The following is a 22568-nucleotide window of genomic DNA, read 5'->3' as shown; positions in this document are numbered from 1 at the left end:
CTCTGCCCTCCCTGTGGTACCTGGTGACCTCCAACCATCACACAGGTCTGTGTTCAGGGGCGGGGTCCTTAGGGAACCACACGTAGGTGGTGCCCTAGCTCATCCTCTGCAGAGGCTGTCCCTTTGCGTCACGGCAACTCTCCATGTCACCGGGCTACTACTTGACCCCGCCTGCATGTCCACGGGGCTGTGAGCTCCGGTGAGCAGGACTGACTCTGGTGATGAGTGTGGCGCTGTCTGTGTTCATTAAATAGTAAGACTGGAGCACACAGTGCACACAGCAAGTACTGACCGAATTACCAATAATAGTTCGTGTTTTCTTACTCTTTTCGACCAAGAGCTGTGGGAGCCCGGAGTGGAAGGGAGGCTGAGGCTGAGGCTGAGGCTAAGGCTGAGGCTGAGGCTAGGGGCTAGGGGAGGAGGCAGGTCCGAGCAGGGCTGCAGGGGACTCTTGGGTGGTAATGAGATGACAGGCTGGGACAGAGCAGCACACCTCCCGTCAACCCTCCCTGCTCAGGAACCCCTGCTCAGCTCTGGGAAGTCACAGCCCCTGCAGATCCAAGGAACCAGGGACCCCTTGGGCCTGAGGCTGCAGTGCTCCGAACAGGGCAAGTTGAAGACAAGACACTTGGTCTAGGGTCATGGACTCGAACCCCTTAACTGAGGCCCAGAGCATCAGCTGTGTGTCCAGGCTCACCCTAGATCAGAGGCTGTCCAGTCCTTCACTGCACCTGACCCGCACAACACCTGCGGAGGGACCAACCCCATTGTACAGATAAGGAAACCAAGACCATGAGATGGAGAGACCCCTTGAATGCTCACAGTGAGGTGAGGATGAAATCTTAGCTCAGGTTCAGGCCCCAAACAGCACATCATTATCAATTGCTTATTTGTTGCCTGTCAGCTGCCAAACCCAGGGCTGTGAATAGTGTTTTAAATAAAAGAAGATTTAAATTAAACTTAAAGCTTTAAGTTTAAAAGAGAACTAATCAGGAAGTGAGAAACAAAAGGAGGCCTCCCGGAACCACAGTGAGGGATTAATGAACATTAACTTTATATATGAGCTTCTGGCAGCCAGGGCAAAAAGGGAAATATGTTGGATTATATCTATAAGTGGTCAAAGGGAGTGTCTTTGAAATAAAGAGAAATGAGATGCCCCATTAGAGTTAAAGAGACTCAGCCATAATGGATGAAACAAGAGGAATGAGAAGTCCTTCATAGGACAGGATGGACATTGGCTTGAGGAGGATCTGGCTGAGAACTGACCAAAGCAGGTGATGTCTCTAAAAGAAAGGGGCTTTGTTCATCAGAGAGGCAAAGGAAAGGAGGGTCCCACAGGCAGGGCTGGCAGTGCTTGCTCTGCCCTGGCAGAGGTGGACCCCAACCCTCACTTGTTGGTCCCAGGGGCCAGCCCAGCTCACAGGACATCAGGAACCTCAGAGGCCCAGAACTAACCTGACTCGGCCTCAAGTCTGGAATGGCTGCCACAGGTGTCCTGTGCCACCCCCATGCTGCTAGGCACCCACAAGACAGTGGGCCCCTCAGCAGTGAGTGCCCAGATCCCTCCTTGGTCCCTGTCCACCCTTGCTGGTACCACCACATCTGCCTGGCCTCTGACTCCAGACCACAGCAATCCACTTGGGCAGTGCTGCTCTCTGAGGCCCTGGGAGTGGCTGCTGGCGGCTCCCCGGCATCACAGCTGACTGGCCGGCCTTGCTCGTGGCCCCTTGGGGGGCAGCAGCATCACGGTTTTCCTTGGGGGAAGGGGGGCCAAGGTCCATCCCAGCTCCAGGGAGGGTGTTGGGGCTAGACCTGCTCAGTCAGAGTCACACTTCCCTGTGGCCAAGGCAGCTGGTTCAGGGGTAGGCATGTAAGCTAAGCTGGGCCGCTCAGAGCCCATGAACTATGCCCAGGCCGCTGGAGCCCCACCCTCCTCTGTGGGGAGGACCGGCTCAGAGGAAGGCCAGGGGCATCCACTGTATGGGGCACAGAGAACAGCAGTAGACACGGCGCTGTGGGAGACTACAGCAGGGGGGGAGTAGGGCCGCTATTTTAGAGAAGGTGGTTGGGAGACCACGACAGGTGAGGCTATTTGGGGGAAGAGCATACCAGGAAGAGGGAGCAGCAAGAGCAAAGGCCCTGAGGCAGGAGGGCACTGGGTTTGAAGAACAGCAGGAAGATGCTGAGGCTAGAGCAGGGGGTGTGAGTGGGATGTGTGTGGCAGGAAGTGAGGTCCTGGAGGTGACAGGGAGCCAGAGGGAGGGCCAGTGAGTCACCATAATGATGGGTCCTTCTTTGAGTTAGAGGGGAGAGATAGGAAGGGTTCTGAGTGCAGGCACACCCTGGTCTGACCTAGGTGTGGAGGGGGCGAGGTGGGCTCAGGGAGAGCAAGGGAGGCTGGACCCCTTGGGGGCAGGGAGGGAGGCTGATGGATCGAGGCCATTCATCATGGCTTTCTCCTAACCCTTCGATTTCTGGGAGAATGTTTTATTAGCTTATTAGGGAAGATTCATGCATTTTGCATGGTTGATTTGAATAAAAAAAGGAACTTTATGCACATTTGGATTCAGAAGCAATATGAGAAGAAGTGACATTATTTTTCAGTGACGTGCCTTGGGGAGAGCTCTTCAAACTGACAAATTGTGTGAAGCACATCATAAGACAAACAGATGAAAAGAGTTGGGCCCCAGCGATTCTTAAAGACTTGCTTGTTGGATTTCTCATAATGCAACCTCGTGCAGAGGGAAGGCAAGGCCGCCAGCCCAGGCTGAGAGACACTGACCCTCCCACACGAGTCCTGTCCATGCTGGTCCCTCATGGGGGGCAGAAGAGGCCAGCAAACACCCATGACGTCAGAGCAAAAATGTGTCAAGGTCCAGGGCCACGTGCAAGGGGACCTAGAGGGCATCTGCCTCCAGGGGCAGAGTGGTGGCGGGGCCGACACCCTTGTTGTTCTACAGGCCCCAGCTCAGCAATGCATGGACATTCTGTGAGGCTCAGGGGAAGCCTCTGACCCTCTCTGAGTCTCAGTTTCCTCATCGATAAAAGGGGAAGACAACATTCGTTTTGCAGAATCCCTGCAGGGACCACATTTGGGTAACACATGGTGTGCTGTTGTGGGCACCTGGAGTCCCTGGACGCCAACAGTCATGGGCTTTCTCTGCTGCCAGGCACCCGTGGTAACGAGGAGGCAGGGTGCACGCTGCCCCACCTCGCCCTGCGCTCACCACTGCACCGGCCACAGCGGCTGTTTGGACTCATGCCCGTCGGGGATTCAGTTGTGTCCCCAGCACTTCTGTCGAGGTCCTAACCCCGGGTATCTGTGAATGTGATCTCGTTTGGAAGGAGGGTCTTTCCAGATGGAATCGAGTTAAGATCAGATCATTAGGGTGACCCTAATTCATCACGACTGGTGTTCTTATAAGAAGAGGGAAATTTAGGCGCAGAAACACCCAGTGGAGACGAAGGCAGAAGTGAGAGGGATATTTCTAGCACACAAGGAGCACGGAGAACGGCGGGAGATGCCAGAAGCCTGAGGGGGCAGGAGGAGCCGCCCCTACGGGTTTCAGAGAGCACGGCCCCCCCAGCCCTGGATTCCAGGCCACTAGCCTCCAGAACTGTGGGGGAAAACGCCTTTGCTTTAAGCTGCCCGGTTGTGGCACTGCGTCGCTCATCCCCGGGAAGCCGGTGCACCCCTCTGCCAGGGGCGGGGCCAAGGCCTTACCTCAGGGGGCTGGGTGTGGCCGCCCCCGGGGCCTCCAGGGCCTCCTGGGCCTCCTGGCCGGGCGGGGGCTCCTGGGGCAGGTTCAGCTCCAAGACGTAGTGCACCTGGGTGAGGAGGGCCAGGAGCAGCTTGGGGTAGGCCTCCTGCACGGCCTTCTTGAACTCTCGGGCGAACTGCAGCTCACGCAGCGTGTTCATGGCCTGTCGGGGCGGAGGGGATGCTGAAGGGACCAGGCCCGCGGATCAGCCTTCCCACCAAACCCACGCCCAACCGCGCCTCCCTGTCCCTGCCCACAGCCTCCAGGACCCTCCCTCAGGGCGTGGCTCTCCCTTTGGACCATCCACGCCTGCACCCCTCCCGGCAGGCCCGGGTCCTCCCTCTCCCCCACCACCCTGCCCTCTGCGCTCAGTCACTGCCTCCTGCCTGGCCCCTCTGCTCCATCACCCTGACAGCCAGTGCTCCCCCAGCACAGAGCCTGGCACACAGCAGTGCCCAGTGAGTGACTGATGGGGGACAAGTGGCTTTGGAAGGCAGAGCTACCTGGAGAGGAATTTGGTCCAGACTATTCTCAGGGTGGGGGGCCAGCACTGAGGAGCCATGATGGGGGAGGGCAAGGGCTTGGGGCACGGCGGGACCCAGGGAAGGCCATTTGGCTGACCCCAGGCTGAGTGTGGTCTCCTAGAGGGAGGGTCCGGGGGCTAGGGGTGTCAAGGAGCAGGGCTGACGGAGGGCGGGCCAGGAGGCAGGGTTCAGACGTCACCCCCTCTGCTGCAGGCAGCAGCTTGTCTGGGGGGCTCGGGTGGGAGGGGCAGCTCTGTGCTCCAGGCCGTGGCTCTGGGGCTCCAGGGTGGGGGTGCTTAGCCTGGAATAAAACAGCTGGGGAAAAGCTGCTGCCCTGTCAGAGTCCAGGCAAGGGGGCAGGTGTGGTGTGTTAGGGAGTGAGCCCCCTGTTCCTGGGGATGTGCAAAGAGGGAAAACTGGGGGATGAGGGTGGGTGATTCCTACAGGAGTGTGGGAGCCACTGGAGCAGCCTCTAAGGTCCCCCCAGAACCCAAGCTCACGTACCTCCCCACGCCCTTCCTCTCTGCCTGATCCCTGCTGGAGTGGTCCAGAGCCCTTGGCCCAGAAGTGGGGCACTGGGCTTGGACCCAGCGCCTGTGTGGTCACCCCCAGACTAGGCTCTGCAGCCTGGGTATGGGGCCCCTCCTCCCTGAGGCCTGGAGCTCAGTGAGCACCCCAGCCCGGTGTCTGGCTGAATGCACAGTGGAGGCAGCCGGGCCCAGCTGCAGGGGCGGGGGGCTGGGTGGTAGAGACTCACAGCCAAGGAGCGCAGGTAGGCCTTCTCCTTGGGCTGGGGGCTGCCGTCGCCGGCCCTGGTGGGCAGGGGCCGCTCCTGCAGCCAGGCCAGCAGCATGGCCAGCACCAGGCGGCTCACAGGCTGCTCGGCCCCCAGGGCCCTCCACAACTGGAAGGCGTGACTGTGGGCAGAGAGGGGCCGAGAGGGCAGCACTGAAACCCTGGCCTGACCAGGCTGGGTCCCCCGCTGGTCACCGTGACCAGGGTCCGGGGAGGAGGCTGCCGGACAGGGCAGGTTGGGGAGGGGTGGATAAGAGCACCTGGAGGTGGGGGGGAGGGGCCCGAAGAGTGGGGGTGGGACAGGAGTGTGCGCCGCCTGGGGGACTCAGCAGAGACTGGGCCTGCTGCCCTGGTTCATGTTCCTGGGTCTCTCCACCTTCCAGGTCTCTCCTCCAGGCCCTTCTCACCCCGGCTGCAGACTCTGACTCGGTCTGTCACCTCAGTGACTCCCAAATACCGCCAGAACAAGTCTTGCTGGTGCCTAGAGCTGTCACTCTCTGACCTCTGCCCTCTGACCTCTAGTGCCTGCCTGCTTTCCTTCCTCTCCTGTCCCCAGACCTCCACATGTGCTTGGAGAACTCCTCCTCACCTGACCTATTCCTACTCAGCCTAAAGTTGCTTCCTCCTGGAAGCCTGCCGTGGCTGCTTCTTCCTAGGCCTGGGTTTGCTGGGGTCCAGCTCCCCTGGGCCCAACCTGGGTCAAGTTAGGGGCCATCACTGGTGTGTGCAGAGCTTTGCAGTGTCCTTGTGCCCATTTTGTAGATAAGGAAACAGAGGACTAGAGACAGGATGGACCCTGATTAGGGCCCTGCCTCATAACAGAGAGCTGGTATTGGAGGCCATGCCTGCCTAGTCCCATGGTCTCTCCACCTGGTCCGAGGTCCTGGCTCTGTGAGACCTGGGGGACACGGTGGGCACTGGAGCTCTCTAAGATGTCAGCGGCCACCTTGTTTCCTGTGCTAGGTGTCTTTGGGCCTGAGTCTGTGTGGAAGGGCTTGGGGAGCAGGAGGGACACTGGAATGATGGGGTGGGGGCTGGGAGGGCACAGTTGGGGCTGGATGAGCTGCCACCTCCAGGTTTAAGACAGACCCAAAGGTGGCCCTGCCCTTGAAGCCACCTCAGTCCCATCTGACCCTGGGCTGGGTGGGCTCAGAGGACTCTGGGAGACTCCAGAGAAAGTCACCACCCATTTGGAAGGAGAGGGTCCTTTGGAGTCAGAAGGGCCTGGGCTCAGATCCCCGCTCTGCCCCGTGCTGGCTAGGTGACCTTGGGCAAGTCACTTCACCTCTTAGGGAGGGGGGCAGCCTGCCTGGAGAGGCTTAAGTGAGATGACCCTCCAGGGGTGAGGGTGCACAGAGAGCCAAGACTTCTGTTTTGCTCCCTGTGGGCATCCATCACTTGGTCGGCACCTGCATGACCAGCACTGTCACCATCAGGCAACGTCCCAAGGGACCAAGCAGCGATGGCCTGGGAGTGACCCCCTGGGGTCTGACAAGCTGCAAGCAAGGGTACGTCAGACACTGCACCACACGCATAGAGCAGGGGAGGGAAGGGGGTGGCAGCGGGACACATCTGCGGTGGCATCAGTTTCAGGTCGCGCTGTCAGGAAGGTGTCATGCAGAAGGGGACGCCAGCAGAGAGCTGAGGGTGCGAGGGGAGAGGCGTGCAGCTCTGAGGGCGAGGGGAGAGCCTTCTGGCTCTGAGGCAGCAGCATTCTCGTGTGTTCAAGCGCCAGCATGGCCGGGGCGGAGGGAGCAGGGGGAGGACGGGAGGACAGTGAGGTCATGAGACAGAGGCATGACTTGTTGCTGCAGTAAAGGTTTTGGCTTTGACTTTGAATGAGGTAGGGGCCACCGGAAGATTTGGCGCAAAGAAGAGACATGCTCCGACTCATTTTTAACTCTGGCTGCTGGGCAGGAGGGCTGGAAGCAGGCCAGGGCACCCAGCGGCAGCACGCATGCCCTGACTGAGGCAGCAGCGGCGTGGGGCTGGGGGAGCTGCAGGATTTCCCAGCTGGCGGATTATAGGGGTAGAGAAGAGAGTCAAGGTTACAGCAGAGCTTTGGCCTGAAGCCGGAGGGAAGGGGTCACCTCATCTGGCCCCGGGAGCAGGGGCGGGGGGGGCCGGGGGGTCTGGATGTGTCAAGTGTGTGATGCCTGGGCATCCCAGTGCCGCCACTGGCCGGGGTGAACATTCAGGAGATGCCCAGATTTAGGTGCTGTTTAAAGCCCCGGGAATGGAAGTGGCCACCAGGGAAGGGAATGTAGCTGAAGGTGAGCCCTGTGGCCCTCATGCTAAGGAGTCAGGGGGACAGGAGGGGCCAGTGAGGAGGCTGAGCAGGAGCTGGGGAGGAGAGCCTGGCTGGTGTGGGCTTACGGGAGCCGAGTCAGGAAGGCGTTCCCAGCCCGGGAAGAGGCCCACGAATACGTGGGCAGTTAACGTACGGCAAAGGCGCTAGGATGTGCAGTGCGGAAAGGACAGGCTCTTCCGCACGTGGTGCTGGGAACACTGGACGGCCACACGCTAGAGAATGAAACTGGACCCACAAGTTAACTCAAGATGGGGCAAGAACTTGCACAGAAGTCCCGAAACCACACAACTTCTAGAAGAGAACGTAAGTGAGTAAGCTCCTTGATGCCAGCCGTGGCGATCAGTTTTCTGGGATCTGATACCAAAAGCAAAACTGAACAAGTGGGATCATGTCAAACTAAAAACTGTACAGCAAAGGAGACCATCAAAAAAAATGGAAAGGCTGCCTACGGAGTGGGAGAAGGTATGTGCAGAGCATGGACGTGAAAAGGGGTTGCTATCCAAAATAGATGAAAACGTACACAACTCAGTAGTGAACGGGCAGACGGCAAACAACCCTCCCCACAACAATCCGACTGAAAAATGGGCAGAGGGTCTGAATAGACATTTTTCCAAAGAAGACACACAGATGGCCAACAGACACACGAAAAGATGCTCAGCATCACTAACCATCAGGGAAATGCAAACCAAAACCACAGTGAGGTATCACCTCACACCTGTTAGGACGTCTGTTATAAAAAAGACAAGAAATAAAAAGTGTTGGCAAGGGTGCGGAGAAAAGGGAACCCTTGTGCACTGATGGTGGGAATGTAAATTGGTGCAGCCGCTATGAAAAACAGTATCAAGATTCATCAAAATACTAAAAGTTGAACCATATGGTCCAGCAATCCCCCTTCAGGGTATATACCTGAAGAACACGAAAACACTGACTTGAAAAGATACACACACTCTTGCTGAGAGAAGCGTTGCTTACAACAGCCGATATGGAAACAGCCTAATTGCCCACCGACAGATGAATGGATGAAGAAGATGCTATATATATATAAAATGAAACATTATTGTGCCATAAAAAGGAGGAAATCTTGCCATTTGAGACAACACGGGTGGACCTTGAGGGCATTACGCTAAGTGAAATAAGTCAGAGAAAGACACATACCTCGTGATCTTGCTGATATGTGGAATCTAAAATGAAAACATCAAACCATCAAAACCAAACAAACAGAAACCAGCTCAGAGACACAGAGAACAGGCTGGTGGTTGCCACAGGTGAGGGGTCAGAGGTAAGCGACATGGGTGCTGAGAGCCGAAAGGAAAAACAAACTTGCGGTCATACAATAAATGTCACGGGGAGACAATAAATGTCACGGGGAGGGAACGCGTGGCACGGTGAGCACAGTGTAGCATGTATCTGAAAGTTGCCAAGGGAGCAGACCTGGAAAGTTCTCATCACGAGAAGAAAAATCTGTAAGTAAGTATGACGATGAATGTTAACTAGACTTACCGTGGTGATCATTTCAAAGAAAAAGAAAAAGAAAAAAGAACTCCTAGCAGTGAAAGTGGTCAGAGGAGACTGAAACGCGTATCACAAAGTGACAGAGGCCAGCCTGAAAAGGCTACATCCTGTATGAGTCCGACTCTATGACTTTCTGGAAAAGGCAAAACCATGGAGACAGTCAAAAGACCCGTGGTTGCCAGGGGCTTAGGGGGAGGGAGGGTGTGTCGGCAGAGGACAGCGGGTTTTAGTGGGGGACGCTATTCTGCGTGGCACCGTAACAGTGAATGCTTGCCATTGTACGTTTGTCCAAACCCATAGGATGTACAATGTCAAGACTGAATTGTAATGTGAGCTGGGGACATTATACGAATACTGGCCCATCGACTGTAACACACGCACCACACTAAGGCAGGGTGTTAACAAGAGGGGAGACTGGCAGGCGAGGGAAGTGGGCGGGAACTTTGCAATTTCTGTTTACTTTTTCTGCAAACCAAACACAGCTCCCCAAAAAAAAAGTCTATTAAAAAAATGGGAACAGATACACCACGCAGTAAGCACTGAAGAAGGGAAACTGGCCTCGCTAGGTTTATATTAGAGCAGACGGTCCAGATCCAAAAATCTGTGTTAGTATCAGGCCAGTGGAGAAAGGATCCGAAGATTACAAGCCACGTGATGCTCTTCATGTACAATTATAACATCTACAGTAACATTTCTGAGGAATGTGTTTAGATGTGATCACACTACATAAAAAGAAAACAAAAGGTGACCCTCGGGGGGGTGAGCCAGGGGCATGGAAACCAGTGATGGTGGGTAACCCTGTCCTTAGACATAGCTCATAACTGAGCCCTCGCTTTCGGACGAGTGATGGCCTCGCTGGGGTGTGTTGGGTTACTGAAGAGAATCCCTGCTCTCAGGAAAGAGCTAAATGAAAGCAGACCACGCACAGGGCGATGATGGACGTGGGGGGCAACCCAAGGATCACTCCTTGTCCAGCTTTGAGGGCCAGTCCAATAAAAGCAGTCGTCCAAGAGTGAAAGAGGAAAAGGTGAAAACGGGAAAGCTCGGCGACATGATTACGTAGATTCTCTGTAAGGATTGTGCAGAAATGCGAAGGGCCACGGAGGGCCATGACAGCCCGGCAGAGGGAGGAGGGGAGGCCCTTCTGTGTCAGGGGAGGAGAGTTAGTTAGTGTACAGTCATAGGCATTCCAGCCCTGGGTGCTGGCGCCAGGACAGACCCAGCAGAGGGCGCCGAGCAGAGGACGCCGAGCAGAGGAGTCCCCAGCTCGCGGCCCTCGGCTGCAGGAAGGAGGCACCAGGAGCTGCAGGAACGCAGGGGTCGGCGTAGGGTGTTCAGTAAATGATGCTGGACAGATAGATGGAGCTGGAGCCCGGCTCACATCTACACAAACAGCCCTCCTCGGTGGCTGGAGGCCCGGACGAGGAAGGCAAACACTGGGACTTTTTTTTATAAGATAACGTCTGAGAAGGACGGAGCCCAGAGCTCCTTTTCCATCAGAGGACCTAGGAAGGGAGAGAAGAGGAAAGCCGCGGAAGTGGAAGAAAATACTTAACATGGCAATCAGCAGAGGACTCACATCCAGACGACGTAAAGAATTCCTAGTGGGCGGGTACAGCTCAGTGGTGAAGTGCATGCTTAGCACGCGCGAGGTCCTGGGTTCAGTCCCCAGTGCCTCCTTTAAAAATAAACAATTAATTAAATAAATAAATAACCCTAATTATCCCCCTAAAATTAAAAAAAAAATTCCTAGAAATAGATAAGCAAAAGAGGGACAACCCAAACTGAAAAATGTCTAGGACCCATGTCTTGTAATAGCCTACAGTGGGAGAGAATCAGAAAAAAGAATATATTATATATTATGCAGATTGTATTAAAGGGAAAAGTAGAACTCCACCACACTGCGACTTCAAACACCCAGACTTCACCTTCAGGAAGACGCGGTTGATCTTAAGTCTGAAAATACAGACCAACAAAAAAGAGAAGGACCAGGCAAACCAGAGCACTGACCACAGGAGAGGGGCTGAGAGGTATGTGAGGGGCAGCCATCAAGACGCACAGCTTTGGGAAGAAAAAAGGAGCATAAAAGAAACAAGTATCCTTTGAAAGTGGGTTGGTGAAGGTAAAGCAGCAAAAGAGGAAAAAAATTAAGGCCCTGCAAGAAGAAAAGAGCACCCCCCCCAAAAAAACTGGAGGCTGCATCACGCTCTCACCTGCCACCAGAAGCAACAGCCTGTGGTCTGGACTTTGCTGTGCCGACAGAAGAGGGTGCCATGGAACTTGAAATCCTGCAGAACACTCCAACAGAGTTTTACATGAACAGGAGAAAAATTAATAGATCCGTAGAGTTATTGCAACCCTGCCCCCCAGAGAACCACCACAACAATAAACAAACACACATCAAATGAGAAAATTCCTACCCCGAACCACCACTATGATGCAGTAAAACCTGTAAGACAACACCCGGAAGCAGGCAGATATACTCAAGCAAGCCTCTGAAGGCAAGAAAAACCACCTTGAATTATAAATTCAAAAAGGATGCCCCCCAAAAGCCTCTAATAAGAAAGGAAAAGAGAGTTGATTGAATTCAGAAGTGAAAAAAAAAAATCAAGGTGCGCAAGAGATTGAATTGAAAATTTAGTAAGGGGCACTGGGGAAAAGTAAAACGGCTACCAAGAGGATAACGATGCATTTAAGAGAGGAGTGAAAAGGACCACAGAGAAAGTGGTGGGAACGGAAGAGCGGCGGGGAGGAACAGCATTTGAACCGCGGGAGTCTCAGAGGACGGAAAACAACAGAACAGGACTCGTACTTCAAACTGTGACAGGAGAGGAATAGGTGAGGGATGTGAGAGGGAAAACTTTCAGTCAGAAAATAAATAAGTTACGGGGACGAAATGAACAGCGTGGGGAACACAGTCAATGTAACATCTTTGTGTGGTGACAGATGGTAACGAGACTTACCCTGGTGACCTGGTGATTGTTTTGAAATGTACAGAAATATCAAAACACTATGCTGTGTACCAGGAACTAACGTAGTGTTGTAGGTCAGTTATACGTCAAAACAAACAAACAAGGCAGGGTGGGGACAGCTCAGTGGTAGGGTGAGTGCTTAGCAGGCACGAGGTCCTGGGTTCAATCCTCAGAATCTCCAATCAAGAAGCAGATAAGTTACACCCCCCCCTCGACAACAGCAACAAAACCTTTAAAAAAAATTGGCTGGTCTGCAGCGAGATGTGCTGAAGTGTGAAATGCACACGAGGTTTCAAAGACTTAGCACCTAAAATTAAAAAACAAAACAAAACAAAACATTTAAAAACAAGCAAACCCATAGAAAGAGACCAGATTTGTGGTAGAGGTAAGGTGGGGGGAGGGGGAATTGGACGAAGGTGGTCAAAATGCACAGACTTCCAGTTACAAGATAAGTACTAGGGACATAATGTGCAGTATGATAATATAATCTACATCAATTAATTAATTAGGGTGCAATCTATATTAATAATATTAATATTATGTATAAATATAATAGCATATAATGTATGTTACAGATGAAAGTTGTTAATAGAGTAAATCCTAAGAGTTCTCACCACAAGGAAAAAATTCTCCTTTCCTTTTCTTTTGTGTCTGTATGAGGCAACGGTTGTCACTAAACTTACTGTGGTCGCTTCATGATGTATGTAAATTAACTCATTACGCTGCACACCTTAAACTCATACCGCACTGCGTGTCAAGTGTGTCTCAATAAAACCGGAAGACAAACAATTACAACCAAGAGAACATCTCAGAAACAGCAACAACAAAAGACTTAAATCTGTATGTTCAAAGGACCCACCATGTACCTGGGAAAATTAACACAGAATGGTCAACTCTGAGACATTTCTTAGTAAGAATGTTAAATTTCAAAGATAAAGAATAAAATCTCCAAGGTCTCCAGGCAAAGAGATCGAATAGCTTACAAGGGCAGAAGTAAAAACACACTGTCAGACCTCCTCCGAACAAACCAAGGCAGTGACTGAGCAGCACTAAAACAGATGATTAATAAAAGAACATGTGAACCAAGGATTTTATATCCAGTCAAGCTGCCCTTCAAGTAAACAGCTTCCAACATAAAAGAACCTAGGGTTTTCTCAATCCAGGGGTCTTCCTGAGGGGTCTGTCAGAGGATGAGCTTCGTCAGGCTACGAGAGGACTGGAAATCTTTGGCAAAGGGACTGAGAGTGAGTACGTACTGAATACAAACACACGTGGGGAGGGGGTTGGGTGACTACAGTGCACATTTTGACAAAGAAGAAATGTACAGCTGAAAACACAGATGGATAAAGACGATGATAGGAGGAAGACAGATGATCTCACTGGTTGTTATGTGGGCAGTGGGCGGGGGTTTAAGGACGTCAGTAAAGATGGACAAATCAGATATTAAAAGGGCAAATAAGAAAACGAGAGACTAAGGGCATCAGAATGGGCTAGGAGTACAAAGATAACACCTAGCGCAAAAACACAACCCTTCCTAACTGAAAAAGAACAACTAAAGACCAAAGAATACACGTCTCATAGAAAAAAAGCAGCAAAACAGAGACCCCAAACCCACACACAGTCACAAAGCATAGTGACAGAGTTGAGGTTCAGCACATTAGTCATAGCAATACATGTGAGTGGACTTAACTCACCTATTAAAATAAAAAGATTTCCAAGTTGGATCACAGATCAAGACCAAATTATACGCTGTATATAAGGTGATGCCTAAAACAAATGGATTCTGAAAGGTTAAAATAAAACCATGGACAAGTGCCTACTGGGCAAGCGGGAAAAAGTAGGGGAGCAGAGGTAGCGTCCAAAGCACCAACCGGGACGAGGCAGGGCGCGCCTTAATGCTGGAAGCCCCAGTTCATAAAGAAGACGTAACATGAGCATGTACACACCGAACAACGTGGCGACCTTAGGAAGTAAAAGCTGCAGGAGAGGGAAGGATGCACAGACAGGAGCACATTGATAATGAGAGACTCTAACACCCCACTCTCAGCACAAGACAGGGCAAATGGACCCAGGTAAGGAGGCAGGTGACCTGGACACCACAATCAACAGGGTAACTCTTGTGGATATACAGCAAGTTCTACACCCGATAATAGGGAAAAGCACCTTCTCAAGTGCCTGCGGAGTGTGCACAGAAATTGCTCCAAAGGTCAGCAAGCTCCATAGAGCGGAAACGTTAGCCTACACTCTCTGATCGCAGTGCAGTGAAACTAGGCATTACTGACAAAAACAAAGAGGCCCTTCCCCGTGGAGATGAGAAAGCTTGCTGACAGCAAGGCTTAGGTGCTGAGAACTTGTGGGATTTCTCTTCTGGTGGCTTCAGGGTTTTTCAGTGGGACGGAAGCAAGGTTGGCAGCTGAGTGTGAACAGAGGGGAGAGGTGTTGGGGGCTGAGCAGAGGGGAGGGGTGGGGAAAGGCAGCTGGCTTCCAGGAAGCACTGAGGGCAGGGCCCGTGCAGGTGTGTGGCTGGGAATTTGAAGGGCGGGGTGTGCGTCCTCCCGGCGTTTGGCTGCACAGGTGCAGGTGTGGAGTAGGTGGAGCCAGGTTGAATGGGAGTTGGGTTTTGCCAGCTGAGTGTGACAGAGGGGACAAGGGGTTTGGGGTGTGTTCAGGGAGTTACTTTAACACTGGAAGATGGAATCCATGCTGGCAACGAGGGTGGCGAGGACAGGTGAGGGACTGTGTGAAGGTGGGCAAAGCAGTGAACGTGGAGGTCCCAGAGGGCAGAGACTCACTGGGGTGCAGAGGGTGTGAGGTGGGGGGTGGTCAGAGGCAGGGGAGAGATGCTTGAAACTGGAGATGACTGAGCCAAGGGTAAGACTGCGGAGCTGAGGGAGGATGGAAGACAGGCTTTCTGGGAGAGAAGGGATCCAGGCACTGAGAAGTCAGGGTAAAGGAGAGATGGGGAAATTCCCAAGCTCAGGGCAGGGACAGTGGGCGAGAGGGTGTCTGCGACCAGGCGTTACATCCTCAAGGTCCAAGGAGTGACCAGGGCAAGCACGTGGTGGAGGGGCAGCAGGTGATATAGACTGAAGACCTGGGGTTCAGAGCTGAGATTTTAGGGAGAAAGCACCCCCTCAAGCTAAGGGGTCTCGGGGCTGTGGTGGCCCCTGGGGAGCCAGAAGGGGGGTCCTTGGAGGAGCAGGAAAGGGCAAGGCTTTGGTGTTGGCCGGGGTCTTGCCAGGAGCACCCTGGGTCCTGGGACCCTCTCCATCAGGTGATGGGCGGTCGAGGCTAGGGCAGGGGTTGTGTTACGGGGCCCCTGAGAGAATGAATGGCGAGCGGTGCCTCCCCAGAGCCAACTGCGGGAGGTGCACAGTAAATGAGTAAATGCGTGGCTCCCTCCCAGCCCCCCGCCCTGTGGGGTCCGCTGTGGGCTGTGAGGGTGCAGGCGGGAGGGCAGAGCTAGGGGAGGAGGCCCTGCCCCCTGCTGAGGGGAGGATGGAGGGTGGGCAGGAGGGGAGGGAGGAAGGGGGCTGGGCACCTGTCCAGGGGTATGGAGAAGTCCAGGAAGGCGGCCACCATCTCAGGGGTGTGGCTCCGGGCCAGCAGCGTGATGGCCTGCAGGGCGTTTTCCTTGGCTTGGGGGATGCGGACGGAGCACAGCCGCAGGTGGATGGCCCGGCTCAGGCTGGCAACCTGTGCAGGGAGGAAGAGTAGAGGGAGAGGGCCAGTCTGGGGGGAGGCCAGGTCCTGCCCTGGTGAGCCTGAATCGGGAGGGAGGGCCTGCCCTGATGGGCTTGGAGCCCCTTCAGGTATGGTGCTCTTCTGATGGGATCGCACAGCCCTGTCCTGTGTGTGTGTGTTGGCGGGGGGTGGTTCTGAGCAGGAAGACACAGACCCAAGAGGGAAGTTTGAAGGAGGAGGCACTTCCCTGCCCTGGACACCTGGTCAGAAGTGGGGTCCCAGGCTGATTCAGAGACAAGCCCACTACCTTTTGAATGGCATCTGGGGGCATCCAACTCTGTCCAAATGTTGCCCAGTTGGTGGAAGGTTCACACACAGCCACCTCCTCATCTCCTAAACACCACTTTGGCGCCTGCTCTTCTGTGTGTCTGGAAGGCCCCTCCCACTTCCACTCTTGGGTCTCATTACTCACCCATTAATGCCCAGCTCCCAGAGGGTCCTGGCTGAGCCTTCTCCCACTGACCTCCCTTTCCCATCCTAGGGCATGGGACAGCTGGTCAATCAATTCATGTCTGCACCAGACCCTGCAAACACCACCACTCAGCGCCCCAGGACACCTGCTTGGGCCATTCCCTTATTCATTCATTCATTCATGTGTTCACTCATTGGAACCTATCAGCATGGTTGCTGCCATGCAGAGGGGAGGGTCTGTGTCTGCCCCATCAGGCCCCAGCTCAGGGACATCGCCTTGGTGCAGAGGCTGGGTCCCCAGGGTGCTGACTGCTGGGCCTGTCCCTCTGCCCCTGCCCTGTCCTGGCGGACCCTCAGCGGGTGCCCCAACCCCTCACGGTCTCCAGCTTGGCCCCGTGCTCCTGGATGACAGTGAGCAGCATGTTGGCGGCCGCCTGCACGCGGAAGGGGCTGGTGGAGCCCAGGCCGTCGATGGCCGTCCAGACGAGGTCGGTCAGCTCTGCCATCGTGAGATACTTCATGGCCTCCTGTAGCAGCAGGAGTGGAGGCAGCCGTCACTGCAGTCACCTGCGCTGGGTGCCGCTTCCCCGCCTCCACTCTTACCCCTTTTCTCACTTGCTCCAGGCTCCCCAAGACTCTGAGCCCTTCCAGAGGCCTGAGCCTCACTTGCCTGCCTCCCCCAGTGGGTGCGCGCATTTCGCAACCTGACCTCCTGCACATTTTTCTCAGCTGATCCCAGACCAGGGGCAGGAAGAGAGGGCATGGTGCCCTTCGGAGGGCAGGGGAATGGCTCCTTTTCTCATCAGATTCCTCTGCTTGTCCCAGGACATACGTGGCTGGGCCAGCCTCGTCCGCCCCGTCCTCACTCCATGGGCTTCCTCATCTACTAGCCTCAGCCCAGCTGGGAGCCCCCCCCCCCCCCCCGCCAGGCCCCTGTCCTTGTCCTTACAGCGCTGTAATCAAGAGCAGCTGAACTTCAGGGCTTTGAAGGAAATTTAGGGTCACCTTGGCCAACTGCCAGGCCTGGACAGGCGTGTGGGCTGCCCTCCACAGGGCCTGCCCGGGAGCCTGCCTCTGCTGCCTGCCCACGTTCTCCCTGGAGTGGCTTTCCAAAAGTCCAGGGAGGCGGGTGTCACCTCCAGCACCCAACCATGTGCCATTCTGGGGGATGAAGGGGCTCTCAGGAAATGCAAGGTGCGGGGTGGGATCCCTGCTCCACAGCCTCAGACCACAGTCTCCTAGAGGCAGAACCTTCTGGGAAGACTCAGAGCAATGCTGCCCAGTACGGTAGCCACCAGCCACACAAAGCTATTTAAATTTAATTTAATTAAAAAAATTTAAAATTCAGTTCCTCAGGTGCACTGGCCACATTTCAAGGGCTCAATAGCCACACACGGACAGTGGCCACCTTGAACAGTGCAGATACACCTACCTGTATCGTTCCAAAAAGTCCTACTGGAAAGCTCTGCCTCTGAGTGTCTGATAATCAAAGGAAGACAGAATGCTGGTGATGGAGTGATTGCTGGGCAGCCTGATAGAAAGTTATGATGCTTCCAAGGTTGTCAGGATGGTGAAATGTTTCTCTGCATGTTAGGGTATATGTTGAGATGTTTGAAAGTCTGTTAGGATGTCTATATGTAAATTAGATATAAAAATAAATGTTAAGTAATGGATGTTAGAGTATTTATTAGAATCTAATAAAATTTTGGTAAAATATTTGTGAGAATATTAGGTTATTAGTTGCTGGTTAGAATGTTAAAATAATTTTAATGGAATATTTATAGCTAAAATAACTTTGTGTTAGAATATTAAGGTATTATAAATCTGGTTACAACATTTGTTATAAGATTACATTTAAAATTATTTGCTAAAATGTTAAATTTGTTAAGGTTTTAGTATTTAGAATGTCTTTCAAGGAATTCAACTTGGAATGGTGGTTAGGCCCTCAGAATCCCAGAACACTATCATCTCAGGATTGGTATCTTACTTCAGCCCACAGCGTGAATGAGAGTAAGACGGAGGTGACAGTGGTGGAGGATGTGGTGGTGGTGCTGGACATGGTGGTGGTGGAGGACATGGTGGTGGAGGACGTAGTGGTGGTGGTGGTGGAGGACATGGTGGTGCTGGTGGTGGTGGACATAGTGGTGGTGGTGGTGGACGTAGTGGTGTTGGTGGTGGAGGACATGGTGGTGGTGGACATGGTGGTGGACATGGTGGAGGACATAGTGGTGGTGGTGGTGGTGGTGGTGGTGGTGGTGGACGTAGTGGTGGTGGTGGACGTAGTGGTGGTGGTGGTGGAGGACGTGGTGGTGGTGGTGATGATGTGGTGGTGGTAATGGTGGTTACAGTGGTAGTGGTAGTGATAATCATGGTGGTGATGGTGGTGATGATGACGGTTATGGTGGAGGTGGTGTAGGATGATGTGATGACGACAGTGGTGATGATGAAGGTGCAGTGTATACAAGAGCATGTGGGGACTCCAGGCCAGATTTGGGACCAGCAGCCAGGTCTGTTCTCCATCCCATTCTTTCCCAGAACTACCATCCCTTGATTAGCAGACCCTCCCATCCTCTCCCCTTTCTGTACTCGGTCTGGCATTGCCTCTTGTCCAAGGGGAGCCAGACCTGAATGCTCACTCCCTGTGTGCAGGAGCCATGCAGAGCTGGGCATACTGCCCTTCCCACGCCTTTGACCCTATGTTCCTAGTCATTCAGGCCACCTGAGGACCCAAGTGGTCCAGGGCCCCTTAACTGCTTGTCTCCACTGAGCCCCTGGGGAGCCTTCACCCTGGCCCTGCCTCTGCCCCCAGCCCAGGTTCTTTGGCATAAACTAAAGCCATGCTGGGTTTCCCCATTCTGGGCCTGGACAACTGATGCATCATCCCCAGGCTTTAGATTTAAAGCCCTTCTAAACTTCTGAATGCCCTCGGCAGGCTGACAGCCCACTGCAGCTGCAGAGAACATATGGGCTCTGAAGACAGACAGGGGACCTGCTAGCCCAGTGCTGTCGCTTCATCATTTGGTTCAACTTGGTTCAACATAGTCGGTGTTACTGAAGCCTGGCTCTACCCGTACCAGGCCCTGTGCTGGGCCCTGGTGCGACCCCGCTTCTGGCCTGGAGGTTTAATGGGGAGACTGAACAGCACACCAAGCACAGGGGTCTCATTAGTCACGGGGTCAACAGCAAGAAAGGGTGAGTTGAAGTCACCACAGCAGAGGCATGAGCTGACAACCCCGAACACGAGGCTCCAGGAAACACGGCCTGTCCAGCCCACACCCTGTGCCTCAGCCTCGCTCATCTTCAGAAAAGAACAAAATGGCACACAGACACAGGGTGTCACTAGGGACAGAATGAAAGGGACGTGTGGGAACTGCTGGGCACCCCGAGCCACGGACGGAGGAGCATCTGGCTGCAGGAGATGAGATGGCAGCGGAAGAGGGGAGACGCGGCATGCCTTCAGAGGAGGAGGGTTTGGCTTTCATTGAATTAAGAGAGGCCCCTGGGAAAATGAGGAAGGTGGGACTGTTTCTGCAGAGTGGTCATCCCGCAAAATCAGACTCAAAGGGAAAGACGTCATACGGCGCCTCCAAGAAAACCGACCACGGGAGCTGCCCTGCCAGCACTGTATATCAGGAGCTCCCGGTGGCTGGACGTCATTGGTAACACTGGGCCCATTTCGCAGAGGAAGACTGAGGCTCAGAGAGAAGGGGCTTGTCCAAGGTCCCACAGAGCTGGAACTCAAGCCTGGCTGCTGGCCCCAGAGTTGGTCCCCTGCCCCTCCCTCCAAGCCCCCACCCCCCTTCCCCAGGCCAGTGCGGGGGTGGGGTGGGGGTGGGCAGGGGTTCCCCAAAGCTGTCAGTTAGTCACCAGAGATGCAGATGAGGTCCCAGCCTCGGTTTTAATATTTATGCCCTGGCCCTGCAGGAGCCCCATTACTGGGGTGGCAGTCGGGGTCGGAGCAGAGCATGGCCACGCCCTCCCTCCCAGACCTGCCCAGGATTCTAAGGGCTTTGACCTTGATGACTTGGGAGCTGCTGGGCTGGGAGGTGTGGTCCCTCGGAAGTGCCACCTCCTGGGTGATGGGGAGAGCGGCCCTCTGGTCCCTGCCGCTCCAGACGGGGATCTCATCCACGCCGGCCTGGGAGAGCGGCTTGGGGGCTGAGGCTCGCGCCTGTGAAGCTTCCCCTGCTGGCCCAGGGCGGGAGTGGGCAGAGGTGAGGGTGGGCAAAGGCAGTCTTGCGGTTTAGGTTGGGACTGGCAGGAGGTAGGGTGGGGTCATTTGTAAACAAGATCATGCCTGTGTCCAAATTTGGGGATGGGAGTCAGTGGATCTGGTGATCAGGGCAAGGCTATGGCTGAGGTTAGAGGTGGGTCTGGGGGAACTCTGGGAACGCTGGGGTGGGAGTGGGTCCACTGTGGTGGTCTGCAGAGGCTTACCTCTCTGGCGCATCAGGAGCTGGTAGAGGTGGCCCATCCCTTCCAGGCTGGAGCACTGGGTGGCCTTGTCCGGGTCTTGGCACAGAATCCCCAGCATGCCCATCAGCTGTCCAATCCGTTTGAAGTCCTCTTTTGGCTGCGGTGAGAGTGCAGGGGAATTGCTGAGATCAGATCCCCACCCTGCCACGCACCTACCCCTGGCGTGGCCAGCATCAGATTAGATCCCCACAAATGGTGCACCTGGGCTGGGATTCGGGTCTGGGCAAAACGTGAAGAGTGGGTGGCCGAAAAACTCAGAGATCAAGAGAAACAATATTTTCATGTAATATTTATAAAAATAAAAAAGGATGCAAAAAATCCATGATGCACAAAGTTTCAAAATTGTAAATAAAGACAAGATATGACCCTGCACTTCTGGCCTGGCCTCACTCACCTCACCCTAATCCCGGCCCTAGTTCCAATAAAACTTTATTCACAACAACAGGTGGCCAGCCCACGGGCTGCAGTTTGCCTATATGCTTATTTAAAGCATGACATTAAAATATTTATCTTGCTGGCAGACCGTTTCAGCACCCCCATAAATTTTGTGTCCTGAGGCAAGTGCCTCTCCCAGTCCCAGTCCTATGTTGTGGAAATTGATTTTGAGTAAACTGGAGACACTTTGAACCCCTCTAGAGGGGTTCTCTGCATCAAAGGGATGCTGGAGGAGTCTGCGCAGCGAGCTCGCCTTTGGCAGAACCATCCCTGCTTCTCAACAGCTCTCAGCCTCTCCGCCTTCATTAGGAAGCACGCCTGCCAGGCATCGGCCAGGGAACTGATTTCCTCCTCTCCCCGCCAGTCTCCCTGAGGAACTGATGCTGATTTTGGCTGATAAACGCAGAACCACTCACTCCCTGGACATGTGCCGATGTTCATTCAACCCAAGGGCATTAGTGACAGATGGTGGTTAAGCCATGACCCATGAAACATGGGATGGTGATGGACGAGGCAGAGGGATGGTGACTACTCCACGCAGAGCTGCCAACGCTAGTCTGGGACAGGGCCGCCACCCATCTGATTCCCACTGTATCCCTCTGAGGCAGACTCATTTCCTCCCATGTCCCTGAGACACAGCCTCATGGTGGAGAACCTGCCCAAGGCTTCAAGGTGTATTGGCAGGGCACCTGGGTTCAGCGCCCAGCTCGGAGGCATTGAGCAGGGGTACCCAACGCCCAGCCCAGCCTGTTTCCTCCTGTGTAAAAAGGAGGATCATCTGCCAGGCCGCAGGAGACTCAGAGATCCACCCTGTCCTGGTGGCAGGGACCCCTCGGGCCTTGAACCCCACGATCCTTGGTGGGCTCCAGGAGAAAGGCAGCTTGGCTCGGGTAGCAGAGCGGGTACTCACGTCCAGGTAGAGGTTGTGGCTCAGGAACTTGAGGAGGGACATGCAGCTGTGTACCGCCCGCTGCCGCTCGTGCACCTTCTCTGACGCCAGCCATCTGTACATGTGCTGCAGGTGGGTGGGGGCAGGGAGGGGTGCTGCAGCCTGGGACCCCAGCTCTGAGCAAGCTCTGGCCTGCCCTGGGCCCAGACTCTACCCTCCTGGTCCAGGTCATGCCTGTCATCTTCCCAGACCACACCCCTGGGTCCAGGACCCTCCCACTTTGGCCCAGGCCCCGCCCACTGGCCCAAGCCACGCCCACCACCCACACCCTCGCCCCAGGCCCTTCACTCCCAGCCAAGGCCCAGGCCCCTTGACATCCGCCACTGGCCCTGTCTAGCCTTCCCTGTCCCTTTGCACAGCCTGGGCTAATCCCTCTGCTCAAGGCAGCCCTGCCCCAGAGGAGGAGTCATTTCTTCCTCGTGTAGCTGGCGCGCCCCTCCTGCTCAAAGCCCTTTGAGACGCCTGGGCCTTAACCTGTTTCTCCCAATGTACTTCTTTCCAGAACAATGATTTTCAGGGCACAACATAACTGCACAGAATTACAAAGGAATACAAAGGCACATTGAAACAGTTACGCCAAACACTGTTCCGCCACCTTTGAGCCTCTTTGTTAAGGGGATTGATGAACAGTTAGTAATTTTGAAGCTGGAAGAGGATAAACAGTGTTGGGAGGTTCTG

The 22568-nt window shown here is 54.3% G+C and overlaps 1 protein-coding gene across 1 annotated transcript in view; it reads right to left on the bottom strand.

The window, feature by feature from the left end:
- LOC105095127 (maestro heat-like repeat family member 5) overlaps positions 1-22568 on the bottom strand; it is a 53482-nt gene that overhangs the window by 8921 nt on the left and 21993 nt on the right. The window contains exons 15-21 of the mRNA XM_064476651.1: positions 21852-21956; positions 20468-20603; positions 20046-20218; positions 16408-16557; positions 15417-15571; positions 5043-5202; positions 3725-3924 (exon numbers count right to left, since the gene is read on the bottom strand). Coding sequence (XP_064332721.1) covers positions 3725-3924; positions 5043-5202; positions 15417-15571; positions 16408-16557; positions 20046-20218; positions 20468-20603; positions 21852-21956 — 1079 coding nt within the window. The remainder of the gene's footprint in view (positions 1-3724; positions 3925-5042; positions 5203-15416; positions 15572-16407; positions 16558-20045; positions 20219-20467; positions 20604-21851; positions 21957-22568) is intronic.

Source organism: Camelus dromedarius, chromosome 20 (assembly GCF_036321535.1).
Source record: "Camelus dromedarius isolate mCamDro1 chromosome 20, mCamDro1.pat, whole genome shotgun sequence".
In the NCBI taxonomy this organism is placed as follows: Eukaryota; Metazoa; Chordata; class Mammalia; order Artiodactyla; family Camelidae; genus Camelus; species Camelus dromedarius.
This window is presented reverse-complemented; position numbering and strand designations above follow the sequence as displayed.